Source organism: Paramormyrops kingsleyae, chromosome 12 (assembly GCF_048594095.1).
Source record: "Paramormyrops kingsleyae isolate MSU_618 chromosome 12, PKINGS_0.4, whole genome shotgun sequence".
In the NCBI taxonomy this organism is placed as follows: Eukaryota; Metazoa; Chordata; class Actinopteri; order Osteoglossiformes; family Mormyridae; genus Paramormyrops; species Paramormyrops kingsleyae.
Window position 1 is genome coordinate 10,705,406 of NC_132808.1, and position 19,417 is coordinate 10,724,822.

Genomic DNA, 19,417 nt, shown 5'->3' on the forward strand with positions numbered 1-19,417 from the left:
ACCAGTTAGTGATGCTGCAGGTTCTAACATACCCCACCAGAGGGCTGTCAGCAATGAAATTCACATGGCGACTTTTTATTTGGCTGGGCAGTGTATTATGCCAACACAGTGGTTATAATTTCAATATTTTGTTGAATGCATCATACATAGGGGCTGGACAAAATAATGGAAACACCACATAAAATTGACTGACTTTGAAGAAATAGTAAAAATGCACACTTAGTCAGTTGAGTCATATTAGGTGTTTGCTGTGGTGTAAACACTGTAACTAGGGATTATGGTGTCAAGAGATCTAATGATGATCAAGGCATTTTGGAGCCCAGTATCTGGGGGCTGGGAGCTCCAGCAGTATAGTGACCCTAAGGATCCCAGGAATGCCAGGACAGGAATCTTTGGACGGCTCTGGAGTGGCCAGTGGAGAGTCCCGGTGTGGATCCTGCAGTGATGGGAAAACTAGTGATTGTGAGAAGAGTTTAAAGGTGGATATTAAGCTAACTACTAATAATTGAGTTCAAGCTCAGTTTATTTCTGAGGCACATTTCACACAACTGCAGTTGAAACAAAGTGCTATACTATCAAAATACACAAACACAACACTTAAAACACTTAAAGACACTTAAACATAAACACTTAAAGTGTTTTCTTGCTTTCCCAGCAGTCCTCTTGGAACCTAAGAAAAATGAGATGCCTGATTAGAAGAAGGAAATGTATGCATTGGCACTATTAGTATTAAGTAATTAATTTAACTTTAGGGCATGTACAAGGGATTCCAATTTTAGAGTCAATTAATATGAAATGTTAAATATGTATAGAGAACCTTCAAGGCTGAACATCCAAACTTCCTGCTTCAAAATGAGGACTGAACAAACATCAGCGAGCTGCTACATAGGGTAAGACTCGGGTCTAATAATGTTACTGCCTTAATTAGGTATTAATTAGGTACTCTGTACCATGTGACCAGTTCACAGGGCTGTGCATGGCGACGTAGGTTCCAGGTGACACGGAATCCGGAGACTCATAAAGGTTTTCCGGCTGCATTTCTTCAGTCCATTTGAGCCGTGCAGTTGTTGGAACATGGAAAGACAGAATCACATGCATGGTAAACTGAGTCTGGACCACATCTCCATCATAGGTACCTGAACAGCAATACTGAGGCAAGCCTCTTCATCCATTTCCTTCATACTGTCCTAGACAAGTCCCCTTAAAAATGCTAAACTACTAAATAAGTGAGTGAATTACAGTTTTTTTCAGTCGCTAACAAGCGTTTGTCCAAACAGTTGTCACATTTTCAAAACTCTAAACACAATTAGCACAGCATCGGTCTTTTGTGGCCATACCATTCACACATTTCATGTCGTTTTCACCCAATATGCAGTCAGTGAACACATTTCCACAATGCTTACATTTTCTTAACAGACAAGCTATACCTCCCAACAAAATTATGGACTGTTTTTGTAGTATTTACGAATGTTAACACACAACATCCCACAATAGCAAAAACAATATTCCAAACCTTAGATACAGTATAAAAACCTCTGCTTCTGCAATGATATCAGTTCAAAAACAATATCAATATCAAAAATATATCTCAGCTGATAATAAACAAACAATTGAATAATTGACACACAGCTGATTTATGTTGGGTAAATTGGGCCAACCACAGCTTATTCCATTCTGGCTTAGACTCAGTGGGGTTTATAAGGCAAGACTTTGAGGAGTGATGTTGATGAAAACATGTGGCCTAACCCTGAAGATCGCAGAGATTAGATGCAAATTTTTTGCCTTTTTTAGCTCCCCTCCTAGGGGAACAGTTCTAGTATTTATTTTTTCTGTTCTATCATACCGTGTTTCTACTGTACCTCCTGTAGTAAACAGTAAAGAAAAAAAAACTTGTTTGCTTTTTACTGGAATGCTTTTGAATGTGAACATTACTGTACATGTGGACATACAGTTACCAACCAAGACATTTCTGGTGTCAAAATGGTGGATTGCATGTTTTGCATGCAAATACATGTAAAACTGAAACATAAAAGTCTATGCAGTTTTTGTAATGTCAATAATAGCTAGTATTTTGAAACCTGGTGTACTTTGATTGACTGCATGTACCTTGTGAAGTGAAAACAAGTGTTATTCTTTGACAGAATAATTTCATTTTGAGTCAGATTTATAGTGTTTTTGTAAAGTTAGTGTGTGCAGAGAAAGATGTGTTCTATTTTGAAATGAAGAGTTAGTATATATTTAACAAAATGTATTTTTGAGAAGAAAATTATCCATTTGGCCAATTGTGTTTTGTAGGTGTGAGTCTGTGTTAAGAGTTTAGAAAAAGTATCTGAAGTATGGGTAAGCGCTTGTTAGCGATTGAAAAAAACTGTAAAAGCAGAGCAGACTCAGCCCCACCCTAAGGTTACCTTTATCATAATCTGCTGTTTGGACTGGAGGCAGTGGGAGGTGGTGATGCAGGTCTGAACCTACACTCAGTGAATCTCAGAGAGAAAAAATAAGACAAGAGAAGATAAAGTATAACGGATATTTAGTAACACTTTACTTGACAGGACACACATAATATAGTATTATGCTATTACTTATGCATCAATTAACACATACTAAGTCTTAGTTACATACTAAACTCATGTTAACTCATCATTAATGAATTGTGACACCTGTTTTATCTCAAGCAGTTATTGTATTTGTTACTTAAAGTGACCAAACGTAATGAAGTATTACAGTTTTTTCAGTCATTATAATACATATCTCAATACCATGTCCACTTTTTCACAACACTTAACACATGCACCATACCATTGGACCATGTGAGCTAAACTATTTATATGTTTGCATGGCTTTGTCACAATATGCATTCAATCACCACTTCCCCCAAATTTCATGAATACTTCTCGCAGTCAGTGTTCGTCACCAGCAAAACTTTGTACAACCACAGCCGATTTTTCAGATGTTTAGATAATCTGTTCAAAACAGGTTAACTTTCAGGTCAAAACCTAATGAAATTTAGAGCACTGTAAATTGAAATATGCTGCATTTTGACAGACAAAGGACACTATGCACTTCTACTAACACAAATAATTATGTTTTTAGCAGAAATTTCGTATTTTTGTTTTTGTTTGCTGCTTTGTTACCATTTATACAAATGAGGCCATGAAGTGTCCCTTTCCTTTTTGCAAGGCAACACAATGTAATCTGTGAAAAAACAGTGGGTATGGCAACACATACAGTACAGGCCAAAAGTTTGGACACACCTTCTCATTCAATGTGTTGTCTTTATTTTCATGACCATTCTCACTGAAGATTCTCACTGAAGGCATCAAAACTATGAATGAACACATGTGGAGTTAAGTACTTAACAAAAAAGGTGGAATAACTGAAAACATGTTTTATATTCTAGTTTCTTCAAAATAGCCACCCTTTGCTCTGATTACTGCTTTACTTTACTAAACACCTCTGGGAACTCCTTCAAGACTGTTGGAAAACCATTTCAGGTGACTACCTCTTGAAGCTCATCGAGAGAATGCCAAGAGTGTGCAAAGCAGTAATCAGAGCAAAGGGTGGCTATTTTGAAGAAACTAGAATATAAAACATGTTTTCAGTTATTTCACCTTTTTTTGTTACAGTTTTTTCCAGTCATTTTAACGCGTGTCTCAATACCATGTCCACTTTTTCAAAACACTTAACCCATGCACCATACCATTGAACCACGTGAGCTAAACTATGTATACGTTTGCATTGCTTTGACACAATATGCATTCAATCACCACTTCCCCCAAATTTCATGAATACTTCTCTCAGTCAGTGTTCGCCACCAGCAAAACTTTGTACAACTACAGCCGATTTTTCAGACGTTTAGATAATCTGTTCAAAACAGTTAACTTTCAGGTCAAAACCTAATGAAATTTAGAGCACTGTCAATTGAAATATGCTGCATTTTCACAGACAAAGGACACTATGCACTTGCACTAACACAAATAATTGTGCTTTTAGCAGAAATTTCCTAATTTTGTTTTTGTTTGCTGCTTCGTTACCATCTACATTATCTATACGAATGAGGCCATGGAGTGTCCCTTTCCTTTTTGCAAGGCAACACAATGTAATCTGTGCAAAAACAGTGGGTATGGCAACACATATATTACAGTACAACATTTACATGTATTTATTTAGCAGGCACTTTTATCCAAAGCGACTTACAGTGACGTACTATATCTACAGAGACAGTCCCCCTGGAGCAAGTTGGGGTCAAGGGCCTTGCTCAGGGGCACAATGATGGCACCTCCTGGGAGTGACCTCACAATCTTCTGGGGTTCCTAATGGGAGCCCAGCCAGATCCCTAACTACTAGACCACCACCATCCCCCTACATCAGAGATCTCCAAGTCCGGTCCTGGAGAGCTACTGTCCAGTAGGTTTTCTATCCTACCTGGCTTCTGATGAGCCACACCTGTTCCTGGTATTTACTTGAGTATAGGTGTGACTCATCAGAAGCCAGGTAGGATAGAAAAACCTACTGGACAGTAGCTCTCCAGGACTGGAGTTGGAGACCCCTGCCCTAGATCACCCCAAGCATTTTACAATGGTTGAAGCTGGAAAGCTGAATGAAAACACACACCAGCCTGAAATTTCAGCTAAGAACCTATCTAGGAATTTGTTTGGTTAGTGCAAATTTGCCATATGTACAAAAGGGCAGGGACGGATTACGGACCGGGCCAGTGGGGCCGCTGCCCTGGGGCCCTTGGGGTGCAGGGGGCCCGTGGGGCCCCTATCCCAAAACAATTTGCAACGCTTATCAACAATGTATTTTCGTTTGTCTATTTTGGAGGGCCTACATTCTTTGATCCTCTGCCTACAAGGGCCCCTGACCCTATAGGGCCTCTGATGGAAACATGGAGGGAGGGCGTTTGGCTGCCAAGGGCCCTTGAATTGTGGTGGTTGTGGTGGTGGTGCTGGTGGTGGGGGGGTTCGGTGCTTTCAGGGGGCCCCCGGCCCTGCTATAGGAACTTTAAAGGGAAATGGGTGCATGGGAGCCTACTTTTAGAAGGCCCTCTTAGGCCCTCCTATTATGGTCCTGGCTTCTGGCTACCAGGGGGTCCTAGGGAGGATGGGGGTTTTGGGGGCTTTTAGAGGGCCCTCTGATTATGAGGGCCCTACTAGGAGGCCCTAGGGAGGAGGGTGTAGTGTACCTTTAGAGGGCCATCTGATTACAAGGGCCCCTATCATGGGGCCCCTGGCTTCTGGGGGGAAGGGAGGGGGGCATGTTACTGTAACAGCCTTACAGAAGGCCCTCTGACTAGGGAGCGGTAGCATGGTGGGATGGAGGTGGTTAACCTGCCTGCTGAGTGGCCCCCAGACCAGTGTAGCAGTGTAAGAGTTTGACCAGTGTAATCATTCCCAGGGCTGTAGTGGAGGCTAAACGCAAGTAAACACGGTTTACCCACCTCTGAAACTTCAGAATTAGAGTTTACCCACTTCTCAATTGATCTAAATGCACATCATAGTATAGTTTATGCACAAAATGTGATCACAGAATTCGTAGTTCACCCACCTCTTATTTTACCACTACACCCCTGATCACTCCGTTCTGTAAGGGGATATGGTACACAGGTGGATTCTGGCATGGTTCAGCTGGACACGGTACACATGTAGTCATTTACGTAGCAACTAGCCATCCCAGACAATGCTGGTGTTTTTTTTTTTTTTTTTGGCGTTTTGCCCAGGGGTCCACACAACCCATAATCCGTCCCTGCAAAAGGGGCCATCTTTGGATTGGTATTTTCTGCTAGGAATGAAATATTTACATACTGCAAAAAAGAAACAGCAACACTTACATGATTTCTAATTAAATATATTGCAGCATTTCAGAATTGGTTGGTATTACAATTTTCATATGCAAAAGTAGCTCTTGTTTATTTTATTTTTACAATGCAACATGACAGTAATTTGTGCCAAACTGGAGGATACAGCCACACTTTATATATGTAATTTGCAATGCTGAAAGTTGTTAGTGTTTTTTAGCCCAATGAACATTGAGTGCCCCAGTAGTGTTGTTGGCTGACAGCATTTGTCATGGTTATGGCAGCATGAGTCACTTTTGGGTGAATTGTGAAACGTTTTGGTGGTTGTAGGGCATTTTGCACCAAAGGTTAAGTGGTGTGCTCAGTTGTGTATTGGTACAGCCCACTGTGTTAAGTGTTTTGAAAAAGTGGACATGGTATTGAGACAAGTGTGAAAATGATTGGGAAAAACTGTAAGTACATAACTCCACATGTGTTCATTCATAGTTTTGATGCCTTCAGTGAGAATCTACCAAAAATAAAGACAACACATTGAATGAGAAGGTGTGTCCAAACCTTTGGCCTGTACTGTATATTACAGTAAAACATTTACATTTATTCATTTAGCAGGCACTTTTATCCAAAGCGACTCACAGTGAAGTACTGTAACTACAGTCCCCCTGGAGCAAGTTGGGGTCAAGGGCCTTGCTCAGGGGAACAATGGTGGCAGCCCCTGGGATTGAACTCCCGCCGCCGTGGAAGAAATGTGATAGGAAGGAGAGCCACCATTGATGCTCCAGGCCAGAGGGGCGCTAACATCACTATGTGTGCAGCAGTATCTGCAGAAGGACCGCACCTGCACAGGGCTGTAATTGGGGCATACAACACAGCCCTCCTGGTTACTTTTCTTGATGAACTGTGGGAAAAACTTACTGCCCCAAGAGATCAAGAAAGGCAAAATTTACCAACATATGCGATTGTATGGGACAGTGTGGCCTTTCACCTCTCGACAGGTCACTGCATGGTTTACAGACCACCCCAGGATGATGCCATTATTCCTGCCACCCTACTCACCTTTCCTCAACCCAATTTAGGAATTGTTTTCTGCATGAAGATGGAAAGTGTATGACCACCGCCCACATGACCATATGTCATAACTAGAGGCAATGGTGGCTGGGTGTATGGACATAACTGCAGAGGACATCCAGGGCTGGATAAGACACTCTAAGAGATTCTTTCCTAGGTGTATGGCAGAGGACAACATCTGATGTGATGTTGACGAAAATCTATAGCCAAATGCTGAGGACAGAATGGATTAGATCAGTCCAGCAGTTCTACGTTCTGAGCCATTGATAAACAGGACTTGTATTTTTTGTTGGTGTAATTGATCGTATTTTTTAATTTTTTTTGGGTGGGTAATACAGTAGATATTGCACTCTGTGGACAAAAAAAAAAGTCCACTGAATTACACTGTTTGCATTTGTGATTCATTTATCTATCATGTATTTATACATTACAGTAAAACATGGTTCCTTGTTTTCTCTTACAGTAAAACACTCAGTACAAACAATAAAGGCCTTAAGAGACAACCTCTTCGAGTTGAGCAGGAAAGATTAAAAAAAATCAGATTGAATATTATTTGTCTTATTATTTGTCAAGTAGAGGAAGCAAGCAAGCAAATGATCTGTCTTCTTCTGCAGTATCAGCACTTAAATGAGAAATGCAGTCTGGGAGAATAGGTGACTGTAGTGACTGTCTTTCTGTGCCATCAATGTGCGCAGGGAGTAAGACCAGAGTACAGAGTGTATATTTCTTGCTTTTGCCAAAAACAAGTACCTCTGCTTCAATGTGAAGGTAATCGTTTAAAGCCAGACAACTCCAGGTTGAAAAATAAATATGTCCAACTCTTGCCTGAGAACCGTTGTGATGTTTATATTTCAAATATAAGCTTAAGTCCATCCATCCATCCATGTAGCTGGTGGTCTAGGCATGACTCAGAGCCTAGGAGGCGAAGCAGAGATCGGTACACAGGAGGACAGGAACACAAGGAGGGGAAACACGCTTACACACTGGATAAACCATGAAGATCTCGCGTCTGGCTCACCCAGAAATAGGAGACTGACAAGGGGAAGATTGAAAACAGATGGGCGGGGCGTGGTTCCAACGCGGAACCACCAGTGTCATCACGGACCTTGATGGACCGGGCTTCCCCGAACAGGCGTGTCCTATCAGTGTGATTTCCCCGGAGGGATGTGGATGTTGAGATGTTGAAGGGGGGTCCCCAGAGTGGTCCGTGATAGGGAGGTCATTGGCCACATACTTCATAGGGATCAATGGGTCGTATTAAGCTGACGTCAAATACATCAAGGCAAGGAAACCAAATAACTACAGGGACGGTGACAGAAAGCTTTGCTAAAAGCCATGTGTTATGTACAGCCCTTAGTTGTTTATACACCTTACCAATAGATGGCGCTGTGACCTCAGGTCCGTTGGAGACATAGCAGATGGAGAAGGGGTAACCCTTCTATCGTCTTCCTTATACCCAGGTTACCTGTCTTTACTAGGCCTACATCCATATCACGGATGGTCCACACCTCCTCAGGCACTTCCCTTTCCATCTCCTGCCAACATTCCTCTGCACTTTATTTCCCTTCACACTGCACTCCTATCATGCTTCACAGCCACAAACCTCTGAATCTCCTGCACTCTCTGCACTCCACTGACTCCTTACCAACTCTTCTCCTGCCGCTGCCTGCACTCCTTCGCCTTCCGTCGGCACCCAAACCACCTGCTTTGCTCGCCTCATCATTTCTCCCAGATCCAGCGTGGGCTGATTAAAAGGCACAGCTAAGTGGGGCTCCACGTCTGGTATGTTGTTCCATTCTCCAACTATTCCCGTCCTCCGAATCTGAATGCCCCCCCCCCACCAGGACACATGCCTGAACCGCCTTTATGTCCCCCATCGCTAGGAGTCGTCCTATAGTTTCCTCCTCAAATACATTCATCCATTTTCCAGCCCTGTCTGCCAGAACTGGGAGTCTGAGGAGCAGTTAACTGAGTTAATTTACCTGGTAAAATAAAGTTTAAATAAATGACATAAATGCTCTAATAGTACACGTAAGTTAGTGGTTTGTTTATTGTTGGTTGCTGTAATATTGCGCTGCTTTATTTGGTTAATCGTCCAGCCTGTGAAGAAGGCATTCAAGTAAGAATTGCATTGTAGTATGACTCATTTCCTGGCGCGTACAATTTATATTAGGTCAGCGTTCACGGTTCGACTTCTGATATTCAGATCGAGTTCTAGGTCAAACTGGTTTGTTCGACTTTCAAGAAGTTTGAGTTCTAGTGAGTTCGAGAACCGAAGTACCACTGTACTGTCCCTGATACTGCGGAGGTCGTAACTCCTCCTGCTCTGTTTACCTTTGACTCCCCCCTGCTTCTCACTCATCACCTTTCTCATCGCTTTCTGCTCTCTTCTCCAGGCCTCTCCCTTTGCCTTAACCTCAGACCCTCCAGGTCCTCACTCCTTTTCTCGTTACGCCTTTCTGTCTTCTTATTAGCCTTATGATACTTTATCAGAGTCTCCATCTCCTCACCCGCCGCCACATCCCTAGATTATTTATTTGTTTACTACTCACTCCCTCTCCTGGGCAAAAGCTAACTTTGATTTTCTATGTTTTATGTGCTCCTGCTCTCTCACACAATGCAGTGTTTCCCCAACCATTATATTAGGGGGCGCCCCCCCCCCCCCCCAACGGCACATCCCGCCCCCCCCTTGAAGGTCAAGTTAATTTTATTTAATTCTATTTTCTATATAGCTCCAGATCACAACAGAAGTCATTTAAGGTTACCTTTCCTATAGAACAGGTCTATACATTGTCCTTTTATTAAACAAACTAAATAGCATTATGTTATTTATCTTATTTACACAACAGCTTGTCATTTTTGTCTCTACATGGTTTACAATTCTACGTGTTTACAATTCTCCTCTGCGCTCTGTATCGCGCATAGCGGAGTTTCGCCCCGATGCGTGTGCACAGACATGTGTGCGTATACACAGGTGAGCACACTCCCACCAGCGGACAGTGAGCGCATCGGAAAATATGTCGCGTGAATCACCTGAAAAGCAGACAAAAATATCTGCTGTGCCATACATCTATGTATGACTCCTCAGATCTCCAGCCCGGTCAAAAGTTTCACTAATAATCTACTTCTTCCCTTGCATGCTTAATCATATACTGTACTCCCCGATCACAACACCTTACCGGTGCTTTAAGGTTAAGATTTGTCCAAATTTTACAGTAACCTACCCACACTTATACTAGAGAGAATGTTTTTGCATCAAAGCTCGCGAATATTACATTTCGATTCCCCAGTTATGGCTTTAGATACCTAGGGATCCTGATATATCACACTTATACAAATCTGATTATGGTAAATTACTATGTGAAATAAAGAATGATCTCCAAAGATGGGAAATCCTCCCTCTATCCTTATTAGGGAGAGTGCAGAGTATTAGAATGAACATACTACCTAGGGATCCTGATATATCACACTTATACAAATCTGATTATGGTAAATTTCTATGTGAAATAAAGAATGATCTCCAAAGATGGGAAATCCTCCCTCTATCCTTATTAGGGAGAGTGCAGAGTATTAGAATGAACATACTACCTAGGCTTCTCTTGATGTTCCACTCCCTGCCCATAGAGGTCCCCATATCCACATTCAAAATGCTCGATAAATGGTTATCCAAATATATCTGGCAAAATTAAAGACCCAGGATTAAACTGAAGAGACTGTTAAACTCAAAAGAGAATGGGGGTCTGCACTTACCTAAATTAAAAATGTATTACTTGGCAGCCCAACTTAGATCAGTAGTGGCATGGATAAGCCAGGGTAGGGAGGCTCAGTGGGTGGGAATGGAGCAGAGTAACTGCCCAAATTTGCCTCTGGACATAGCAATTTTTTTAATCAAAAACATGGAAAGTAAATAAAATCAATAACATTTGGATGAGAAACGCTCTGAAAAATGAGAGAGAGGCTGGGACTCCCTTCATCAATATCAAGAGCAATGAAAATTGCACATAATGTTGATTTTCTACCATCTAAATTGGATACAGGGTTTAAGACATGGGAAGAAAAGGGTTTAAGCAGTTGGATCAGTTGTTTGATGGAGGAGATCTAATGTCCTTTGAACAACTTAGAAACAAATGTGGCATTTTTTTAGATACATATAGCCAACCAATATGGAGAACTTGTTTATATTAACAATTAAAGGATTGGTTAAAATGAACATTTCATCATATATTTATAAAATATTACAAAAAGAGTCAGAGAACAATAGTATTGATATCAATGAGAAATGGGAACTAGAGATGAATACTATCATTAAAGAGCAAGACTGGACTCATTCATGTAAAGAAGGACACAGAATAACAAACAGTCCTACATGGAGGGAATCTGATAGGAAAGTTAAAATGAGATACTTTAAGACTCCTCTTCTCATCTCTATGTTTGGCAACACCTCTAATCAATGTTGGAGGGGTTGTGACCTGGTAGGAGACCACACCTACATTTTTTGGATTGTCCAAAACTGTCAGAGTACTGGCAAAATATACAGGAAAAGATTAAAAGGAGATGATCATCGACTTCAGGAGAAAACAGCCCAGTCATTCACCACTCGTCATTGACAACAATGTCGTGGAGGTGGTCAGCAGCATAAAATTTCTGGGTGTGCAGATGACTGGAAACCTGGACTGGTCACCAAATACAACTTCTCAGGTAAAACGGGCTCAGCAGAGGTTGCATTTCCTGCGCAGGATGAAGAGAGAACACCTTTCCTCTCCCATACTCACCACTTTCTACCGAGGCACCATAGAGAGCGTGCTAACCAGCTGTATCTCCATCTGGTTTGGCAGCTCAAAAGCCTCAGACAGAAAATTGCTGCAGAGAGTGGTGAGGACTGCAGAGAGGATCATCGGGACTTCTCTTCCATCCATCCAGGACATTGCACTTAAACGCTGTCTGAGGAGAGCCCGTGACATCATCGGGGATTCCACCCACCCGCACCACGGTCTGTTCTCCCTGCTGCCTTCGGGGAAGAGGCTTTGCAGTATTAAGACCAGAGCAGCCAGATTCTGCAACAGTTTCATTCCTCAAGCCATCAGACTCCTGAACTCATAACAGCCCCTCCCCTACACACCTCTCCCCCACACTCCGTGTCTCTCCATCCATGCACATGTCACTTTTCAAGAACTTGCACTGTGTCTTGCACTGTCTACTGTCTTGCACTATGTCTTGTGGTGATGTACACTGTGTTTTTTGCTGCTAAATTGTGGTACTTGTACTTCTGCTCCTATTTATATATTTATATATACATCTTTTTATATATATTTATTACACACTCTACCAGGCTGATGTTGAGCAAAATAATGCAACGCAATTTCGTTCTGTTGTGCACTAACCCGTGTATCTCTGAATGACAATAAAGTAACTATTCTATTCTATTCTATTCTATTCTATTCTATTCTATTCTAAAAAATGCTTGAACATAAAATTACCATTTGAACCAGCTCATTTCATACTAGGAATTATACCACATAATATAGTGCATGAAAATAAGGTTTTATTACTGAGAGTTTTCTTTTAATTGCCAAGAAGATGATAACGATCTCCTAGCTAAAACCACAGCCCCCCACGATAGTACAATGGAAACAGAGTAAAGAAAGTGTATATCATGGAATTTATAACTGCAAAATTGTTACTGAGAACGGAGTGTTTCTTGACTAAATGACTTCCAGTCTATAATTTTCTTTTTTCAACAGATGTATGACACCTAACAAAGGATAGGGTTGAATTGAGACTCAAATTAAAATGTTCTCCCGCTAATTTCCACCTGTTTAGCAGCCTATGGTCTGATTTCATTGTGTATACAGTACTCTTTGAAAGTTGGCAGGCTTAGTTGATTGACAGTGTTATTCAATTAAAGGTGGCAGCACCCAACCCATTCTGGTTTTATGATTATATGGATGGAATGATGTGCACAGACTGGCCTGTATGTATATTGATGTGTAGATCGCAGACTGCCCAGAGATATATTCTTGTATTTTTGTTGGACATTTGACTGCTAATGTACTGAAAAAAAATCTATGTTAAACTTTAATAAAGTTTAAAAAAAAGCTTGCGAATACTTCTTTCTGCGTCCCTATCAATTCACCTCCTACCAATTTAGACTCCATACAATTTTTATTACTGAAACAACTATTTATGCACATTTAACGCTCAACTTATCTGCTAATTGTACGCACTCTTCCTCTGTCTTGGCCCAAAACCATGTCTGCCCGCTTTCTCCACTGGCTCATAAATTTTCCCCATTAAACTAAACGCGCTCTGGGACCTTTTCCTCCTACAGTATTTTATATAACACAACCAGTCTGCTCCAGCAGACCTTCTTCTCTCCCAAACCCTCAGATTAAACTGTCCCCTCGTCTACAGTGTTATCTCTGGGGCAATATTCACACGTGACCCTTCCGTTGGGGATTTCTCTCACACCACACACACACACTGGGCCCACTGAATTCTACCCAAGTGGTTTTCTCCTCCCCCAGTCAGCAAGTCCCCTTACCAGGAGGTCCTGCCTGGCGTCCTGTGAGACACACCCATCTCCTTTTCCCTGTTCTAGTTCCCTATCTTTTCAGGCAATAATGAAAACCCTTTCTTACCTATCCTTAGGGCGCCCCCTTCAGGGCAGACAGGTATGCTCCGGATCCTCTGCCAGCTGGTCGCCTCCCAGGGTCTCTTCTCTGATCCTGTAACGTTATTGAGGTCAAATTATGTTGTGTTTTTTTCTTCCCCCACCAATCAGGAGTCAGGAACCGCTTGTGTTGATCTTCAGATTAAGTCTTTATTGCAACAGCGAGGTTACAGCCAAGGCTGGACACCCTGCAGGAGTGTGTGCAATACTGTTTTACACTAATGTTTATACATTTTCTTATCATTTAAGCACCATCATTTCTTCAACCATTCACCATCATTGTTTTCTCCCTTGGTCACACCCCTAGGTGACAAGTTTGCCAATCATCTCTTTTACGGTTTGGTCCCTTTTACTTTTGGTGAACTCAGGCGAATCCCTCCCTTCAGTAGCAAACCTTGGCAGCTTCAGCTTGTTGTGCATTGTCTGGCTACAGGGTTAATAATATATTTGTCCTTCAACATATACAGTATAGTGATAAGCTGTAGCACTAATAAAGTACAAATTCATACATCAAAGGCTAACATAAATAATATACAATACAAATAATATAAAATAGGTAACAGATTCTTCTAACAGGTGCTAATTCATACTTGTTTTTCATAACATTGTGCATGGTCTGCATTCATAACAGTAATTGCATGGTCTGCATTCTCTGAAGGTCTACATCAGCTTCTTAATAGAGTCCTAATGATTACATTCTCTATGCTAAATAATATCCATCCATCCTTCTGGGTAGCGGGGGGTCCGGAGTCTATCGCGGAAGCTACGGGCACGAGGCGGGGAACGACCCAGGACGGTGGGCAGCCCATCACAGGGCACAGTCACACACCATTCACGCCTATGGGCAATTTGGTAACTCCAATAAATATAAATATAATTAATAAATATATTTTTCTACCTTAGCGGGAACACTGGCACTGGGAAGATGCAGCTGGGTAAAAACTGACTGCCGTGCTGCTGACTGACTTTTCAGTTCTGGCACTTATCGGCTGCTTGTGGCTGTTTTAGCGGGGAACTCGGTCTCCTAGCTTTTGTGCACCGTTTTGAAACGCCGCTCCAAACTGCCCTTCTTTGGTAAAGCCAGGCTCGCGTTGCATTTAAGACATATGGACTTCGAATTTGAGTAAACAAAAAAAGTATCCTCTACCCACTCTGAATGAAATGATACGTTTTTGATCGTTTGGCTTCTCACATGTTTGCGTGCTAAATGTTTACAGTACACGATTAGCTGCACACTGAAAAAAGGGCGCGCGCGCGCACGTGCACGGACGCTTGCCACGCACTTCGCGATCGATTGAGAATTAATCTGCGATCGCGACCGACTGTTTGGGCAGCCCTGCTCTGTGCGATTGACAATTCAGTTGCATTAAAGCAGGCTGACCAGAACATAGAAATAACATAGAAATTGATAACAGGAAGAAGGACAAGTGATCTTGACGGTTTCCAATAAATCAAACATATTAACTTCATATGTAAACACACCATTTAAAATGATACACATCTATAATGAGCCATATCATATACATGTATGGTTTAATAAAGAAGACAAAATGAGTATTTGGAGCGATATTCCAGAATTTTTCACCTTCTCTTTATCCTTTGGCTGGCGCCCCCGCCCCCCATTTGAAAATAGCACTAATGATTGAACCATCCCGAAATAAAACGCATAAAACACCCAAACCAGTTGCGATATATCAAGATATACTGTGGACATTTGCATTTTCTTCGACCAATCAGCAAATGACCTTGTGCTTGAGTACAACCAATGACAAGCCGGTTAGGGGTTCTAGAACGCAGTACATTTTTTTTTTTTTTTACATTTAAATCTTGTGCAGCTCTGAACAGTTATCACTAGTGGTTTGTTCTTGTTCTATCATGGGTTTGTCAGCATCCTCTTGTCGTTTTGCAACCAAGTGCCGTTTTTTTAGGAAGCTTCTGAAGAAGCGTCCTCGTAAAGATGTCCAGTTGTCAGACCAGGGGAAAAAGGTAAACCGTCTTTATTGTGATCTGCAGGGAGACGTTACCTAGCAGTTATGCGTGCATATGAGTCACACGTTTCACACATATGATTGCACTCGCATCTTTGTGTATTGCAGCCCATGGAGAAGGAGAGCATTCACCGGCTACTAGAGCACATAGAGCTGCATGGCCTCCAAACTGAGGGCATTTACCGCAAGCCTGGTAGCGTCAAGGGCATGAGGGAGCTGCGCCAGCAGCTGGAGAAAGGTGAGTCAGCCGGCACTGCTTCCCCTTCTGGAAAGGCCCTCTCAGAGCTGGGCTGCTCATTTCTGGATCCATAACAATGCTGGTTCTGTGCACCATCCAGACCCAATGGCGGTATGTCTGGAGGACTACCCCATCCATTGTGTCACTGGCCTGGTCAGTGAATGGCTCCGGAACCTGCCTGAACCATTGACAACCTTCAGCCAGTACAGTGGCTTCCTGCATGCCATGGGTAAGGCCTGACTGCTTCTGGATGGGGCAGGGAGGTCAGTTCTCCTATCCAGTACCAAATGATGAAATGAAACATATCTCCACCCCCACCGCAGAGCCACCAGAAAAGTCAGAACAACTGGGGAGAATCTCCCAGGTGCTGGACATGCTCCCTCCAGCCAGCATCGACATGCTGGAGAGACTCTTCTTCCACTTAGTCAGGTGGGATGGCATCCCTTGCTCACTTCCCAGATATCCTTCACAATGAATTGTATTGTATTGAATTGAATTGTAAAGCTGGACTCCACCTCTGCCTTCCCTGACCTCTGACAATCTTCTCCTTCTCAGGGTGGCCAGTGAGGAAGGCCATAATCGCATGTCCACCCATTCGCTGGCCATAGTCTTTGCCCCCTCCATCCTTCGCCCTCCTAACACCACAAACCCGCTTGACATTATGAAGGACATGAGCAAAATCACGATGTGAGTACCTCGCTTACCCTTCAGGCACAGGCCACCAAGGCTTCTGGGCTTGTTCCCCCAAAAGGCTGTAGGCTGCGTCGAACCCCCACCACATAACTGTCTTTCTATGTGCACCGTCTACGCAGGTGTCTGGAGCTCATTTTAAACGAGCAGAAGAGACGCTATGAGGAGCTGAATGAGGGGGAGGAAAATGAAATTATGGCAAACTGTATTTCCCTGACGCCCTGCCGGTTATACCGTGCACAGGGACAGAATGACCTGGACACTATCCCACATTAAGTCACCCAGTCCAGAACATAATGAGACCTTTGTAAATAATATAATATAATATAATAATAATGTAATAGTTTGTGTGTATAATGTATAATATAATAGAGTTTGTATATAATAATTCACATAATAAACATTACTTAAACTTTTGTTACTTTTTTAGTCCGGTCTGATTTTTTCAAAAGCACACATTTGAACGATGTTGTGTAAAATGAGTTGGCACATTAGATGCGTTTCCAGAAAAATATCCAAATTCACTATAACAGGGTGAACAGACAGTCTTATTAACTACGCCCTCTCTCTGGTGTTGGCATAATTTATTGGGAAGCCACGATTAGCACAACGTTTTCCATGCTCTGCAGAGCCTCTTTGCGACCACAAAATTGTGAGAATTGAGTTGCATTAAAGCAGGCTGACCAGAACATAGAAATAACATAGACATTGGTAATAACAGGAAGAATGATAAGGGATCTTGACAGTTTCCAGTAAATCAAATTTATTAACTTCATATGTAAACACACCATTTATAATTATAAACATCCATAATGCGTCATATGATGTACATGTATGATGTAATAAAGGTGAAATAAATGTCAACCAATATAAGAAAATAGATAATGACTAGTTTTTCCATTTCCAATTTTGTGCTCAAATCAAACATTAGCAGCAACAGTACCGGGAATCCTAGACCAATAATATAGATGGCCGCTGCACTTCCGTTGTGGGTTTTGTATTCGTGTTGTGGCTTTGGCATTGTGTGACCCATCTGGACCACCGTAGAATGTAATATAAAATGACAAATTATTGAGATTAAATAATTAAAATTGAATATGGGTAACCTTATAACATGGTTGTTCAAATCAAACCTTTTTTTGCAGAATTGGTTGTCAAAGTCACTCAGATCCGTACCCTTGCCTTTTTTCCTGTTTCCAAAAAATCATGGTCCACTTGCCTAATACACTGTATGATGGCATGCTTGAGATGTAACTTCAGTGATAATAATGCCAATGACAAACTTGCATAAAAAGTGCATTTTACAAGATGGCATTAATAGCATCTTGACCTATCCATCATTAAAGACACTAACATCAAGTAATAATTATCCCATTACATTGTTTTTTTGTTATAAAATTATTTTACAAGAACATAAAATCATGTAACACCAATGACACAATTAAATGAACCATGTAAAAAAAATGTGTTTCCAGAAAACGCATTTAAAGGTAAATTTGTAACTTATAGAATGAGGTGATACTGACTATGAACATCATTTCAACAGTCTCTTTGTCCTGTGGTCTTCGACCTACTGTACAGTATAGGATAGGGCTGGGTATCGAGTTCGATACTTTTTAAGCACCGACCGAATCGTCTCGATACTATCGAGTATCGAAAAAATCATTTTCGTTCGGTACCAAATTTCGATACCTAAGTGTATAATCTTGTCATCGTCAGTGAGCTAGAAAACGTGCGGCATCCTTATCGCGCCCGGATCAAATGCTGGTGATTGGCTGCAGCGAGGCTGCCTTGAAAATCAATAGGTGCGTTCGACTTCATGCGGCACCGCAAGAAATCGGCTGCTGCCTTACAAAACAATGCATTCTGGTAAGATCATTTGTCCGACTTTGATTGGCGCTGTAGCCACCTTTCGATCACATGTGCCATCAAAGTACCGTGAGATCAAAACGAGAGCAGTCGCAGAGGTCAGGCACTGCAGTTGCTCAAAATCTTAAAAAAGTTCCTGTATGTAATCAATCTTTATATCGAATATCTGATATTCAAACAAAACTAATGACACGGCATGTTCATCTTAAGGAATTATAACGATCAGACGATGCACTAAAAACATTTAAAAAATTGTACATGTGTAAAAGTAACACTGAAATACAACTTAATAATATTTAAATAACACCTTTGCTGTCCATAAAGATTTTCATGCAAAAACATGGGAAGTTCAATCGCATCCACTTCTTCCGCTACGATCAAGGCAAAAATCGCGTGGTCTGCCATAATGACGTTGATTCAGCACACTACGGAAACCTATAACCCCTGATTTACCCCTGATTTACACTGAGTGCGTATCCGCTGCGGTGCGACTGCGCTGCATTCGAATTCCGTCCGAGGCCGTCCGCCAATTCACCATGGACGCGTTTGTGGTCAGTATCTGATCAGGCGCGCTGCTGGTTTGCGAGATCACATGACCACGGGAGAATAACATTTAACATAACATTTATCTATGTTTCTATGGATAAAATAATGTGTCACTCCCATATAGGTTACTGAACACGTTATTAGGAGTTTACAAGTACTTCACAGTACAGGTTACTTTAATTAAAAATCAAGTATATACATAGTTAATTGGAAGATTCAACTTACTGTCAAATCCCAAAACTTCTTAAGTTTCACTCCACGCCTTCTCTTTTCTACTATTATCCTTGTAAAAAGGATGTCTGGGGTCGTACACAATTCCGTGTTTCTCCACCTACAAAATTAATTTTTCCTCGTCCATGATGTGACGGAGAATTGGCGCATGCGCTCTGTGTTGCGTTCTTGATCCGTATCCGTCAAAAATAGACTTGATGCGCATCTCGACGGACTGCCGGACGTGTGACGGAACAGAGACGTAGCGGAGACTCAACGCAGCGGATCTGGTGTAAACTGATGCATTGACTTTATTGGCGGCGATTGCCTGCGGCTGCCGTGTC

At 41.8% G+C, this 19,417-nt stretch overlaps 1 protein-coding gene and 1 long non-coding RNA gene across 3 annotated transcripts; one reads left to right on the forward strand and one right to left on the reverse strand.

The window, feature by feature from the left end:
* Positions 1 to 471: 471 nt before the first annotated feature.
* Positions 472 to 14,569, reverse strand: LOC140593628 (uncharacterized). Its single transcript, XR_011994047.1, has 5 exons — positions 14,431 to 14,569; positions 13,501 to 13,587; positions 2,409 to 2,483; positions 951 to 1,040; positions 472 to 670 (listed from the first exon to the last, which is right to left on the reverse strand). It is a non-coding gene; the product is annotated as an uncharacterized lncRNA (long non-coding RNA).
* A 280-nt stretch (positions 14,570 to 14,849) lies between these two features.
* LOC140593627 (unconventional myosin-IXb-like) lies at positions 14,850 to 16,835 on the forward strand. Of its 2 annotated transcripts, XM_072718668.1 has the most exons (6): positions 14,850 to 15,518; positions 15,629 to 15,758; positions 15,859 to 15,987; positions 16,082 to 16,187; positions 16,314 to 16,445; positions 16,571 to 16,835. In XM_072718668.1, exons 1-6 carry the CDS (start codon positions 15,408 to 15,410, stop codon positions 16,722 to 16,724), a joined length of 762 nt encoding a protein of 253 aa, XP_072574769.1. In that variant the 5' UTR covers positions 14,850 to 15,407; the 3' UTR covers positions 16,725 to 16,835. The 2 variants fall into 2 exon arrangements, with proteins under 2 accessions (XP_072574769.1, XP_072574770.1); XM_072718669.1 differs by lacking the exon at positions 15,859 to 15,987.
* Positions 16,836 to 19,417: the final 2,582 nt, after the last annotated feature.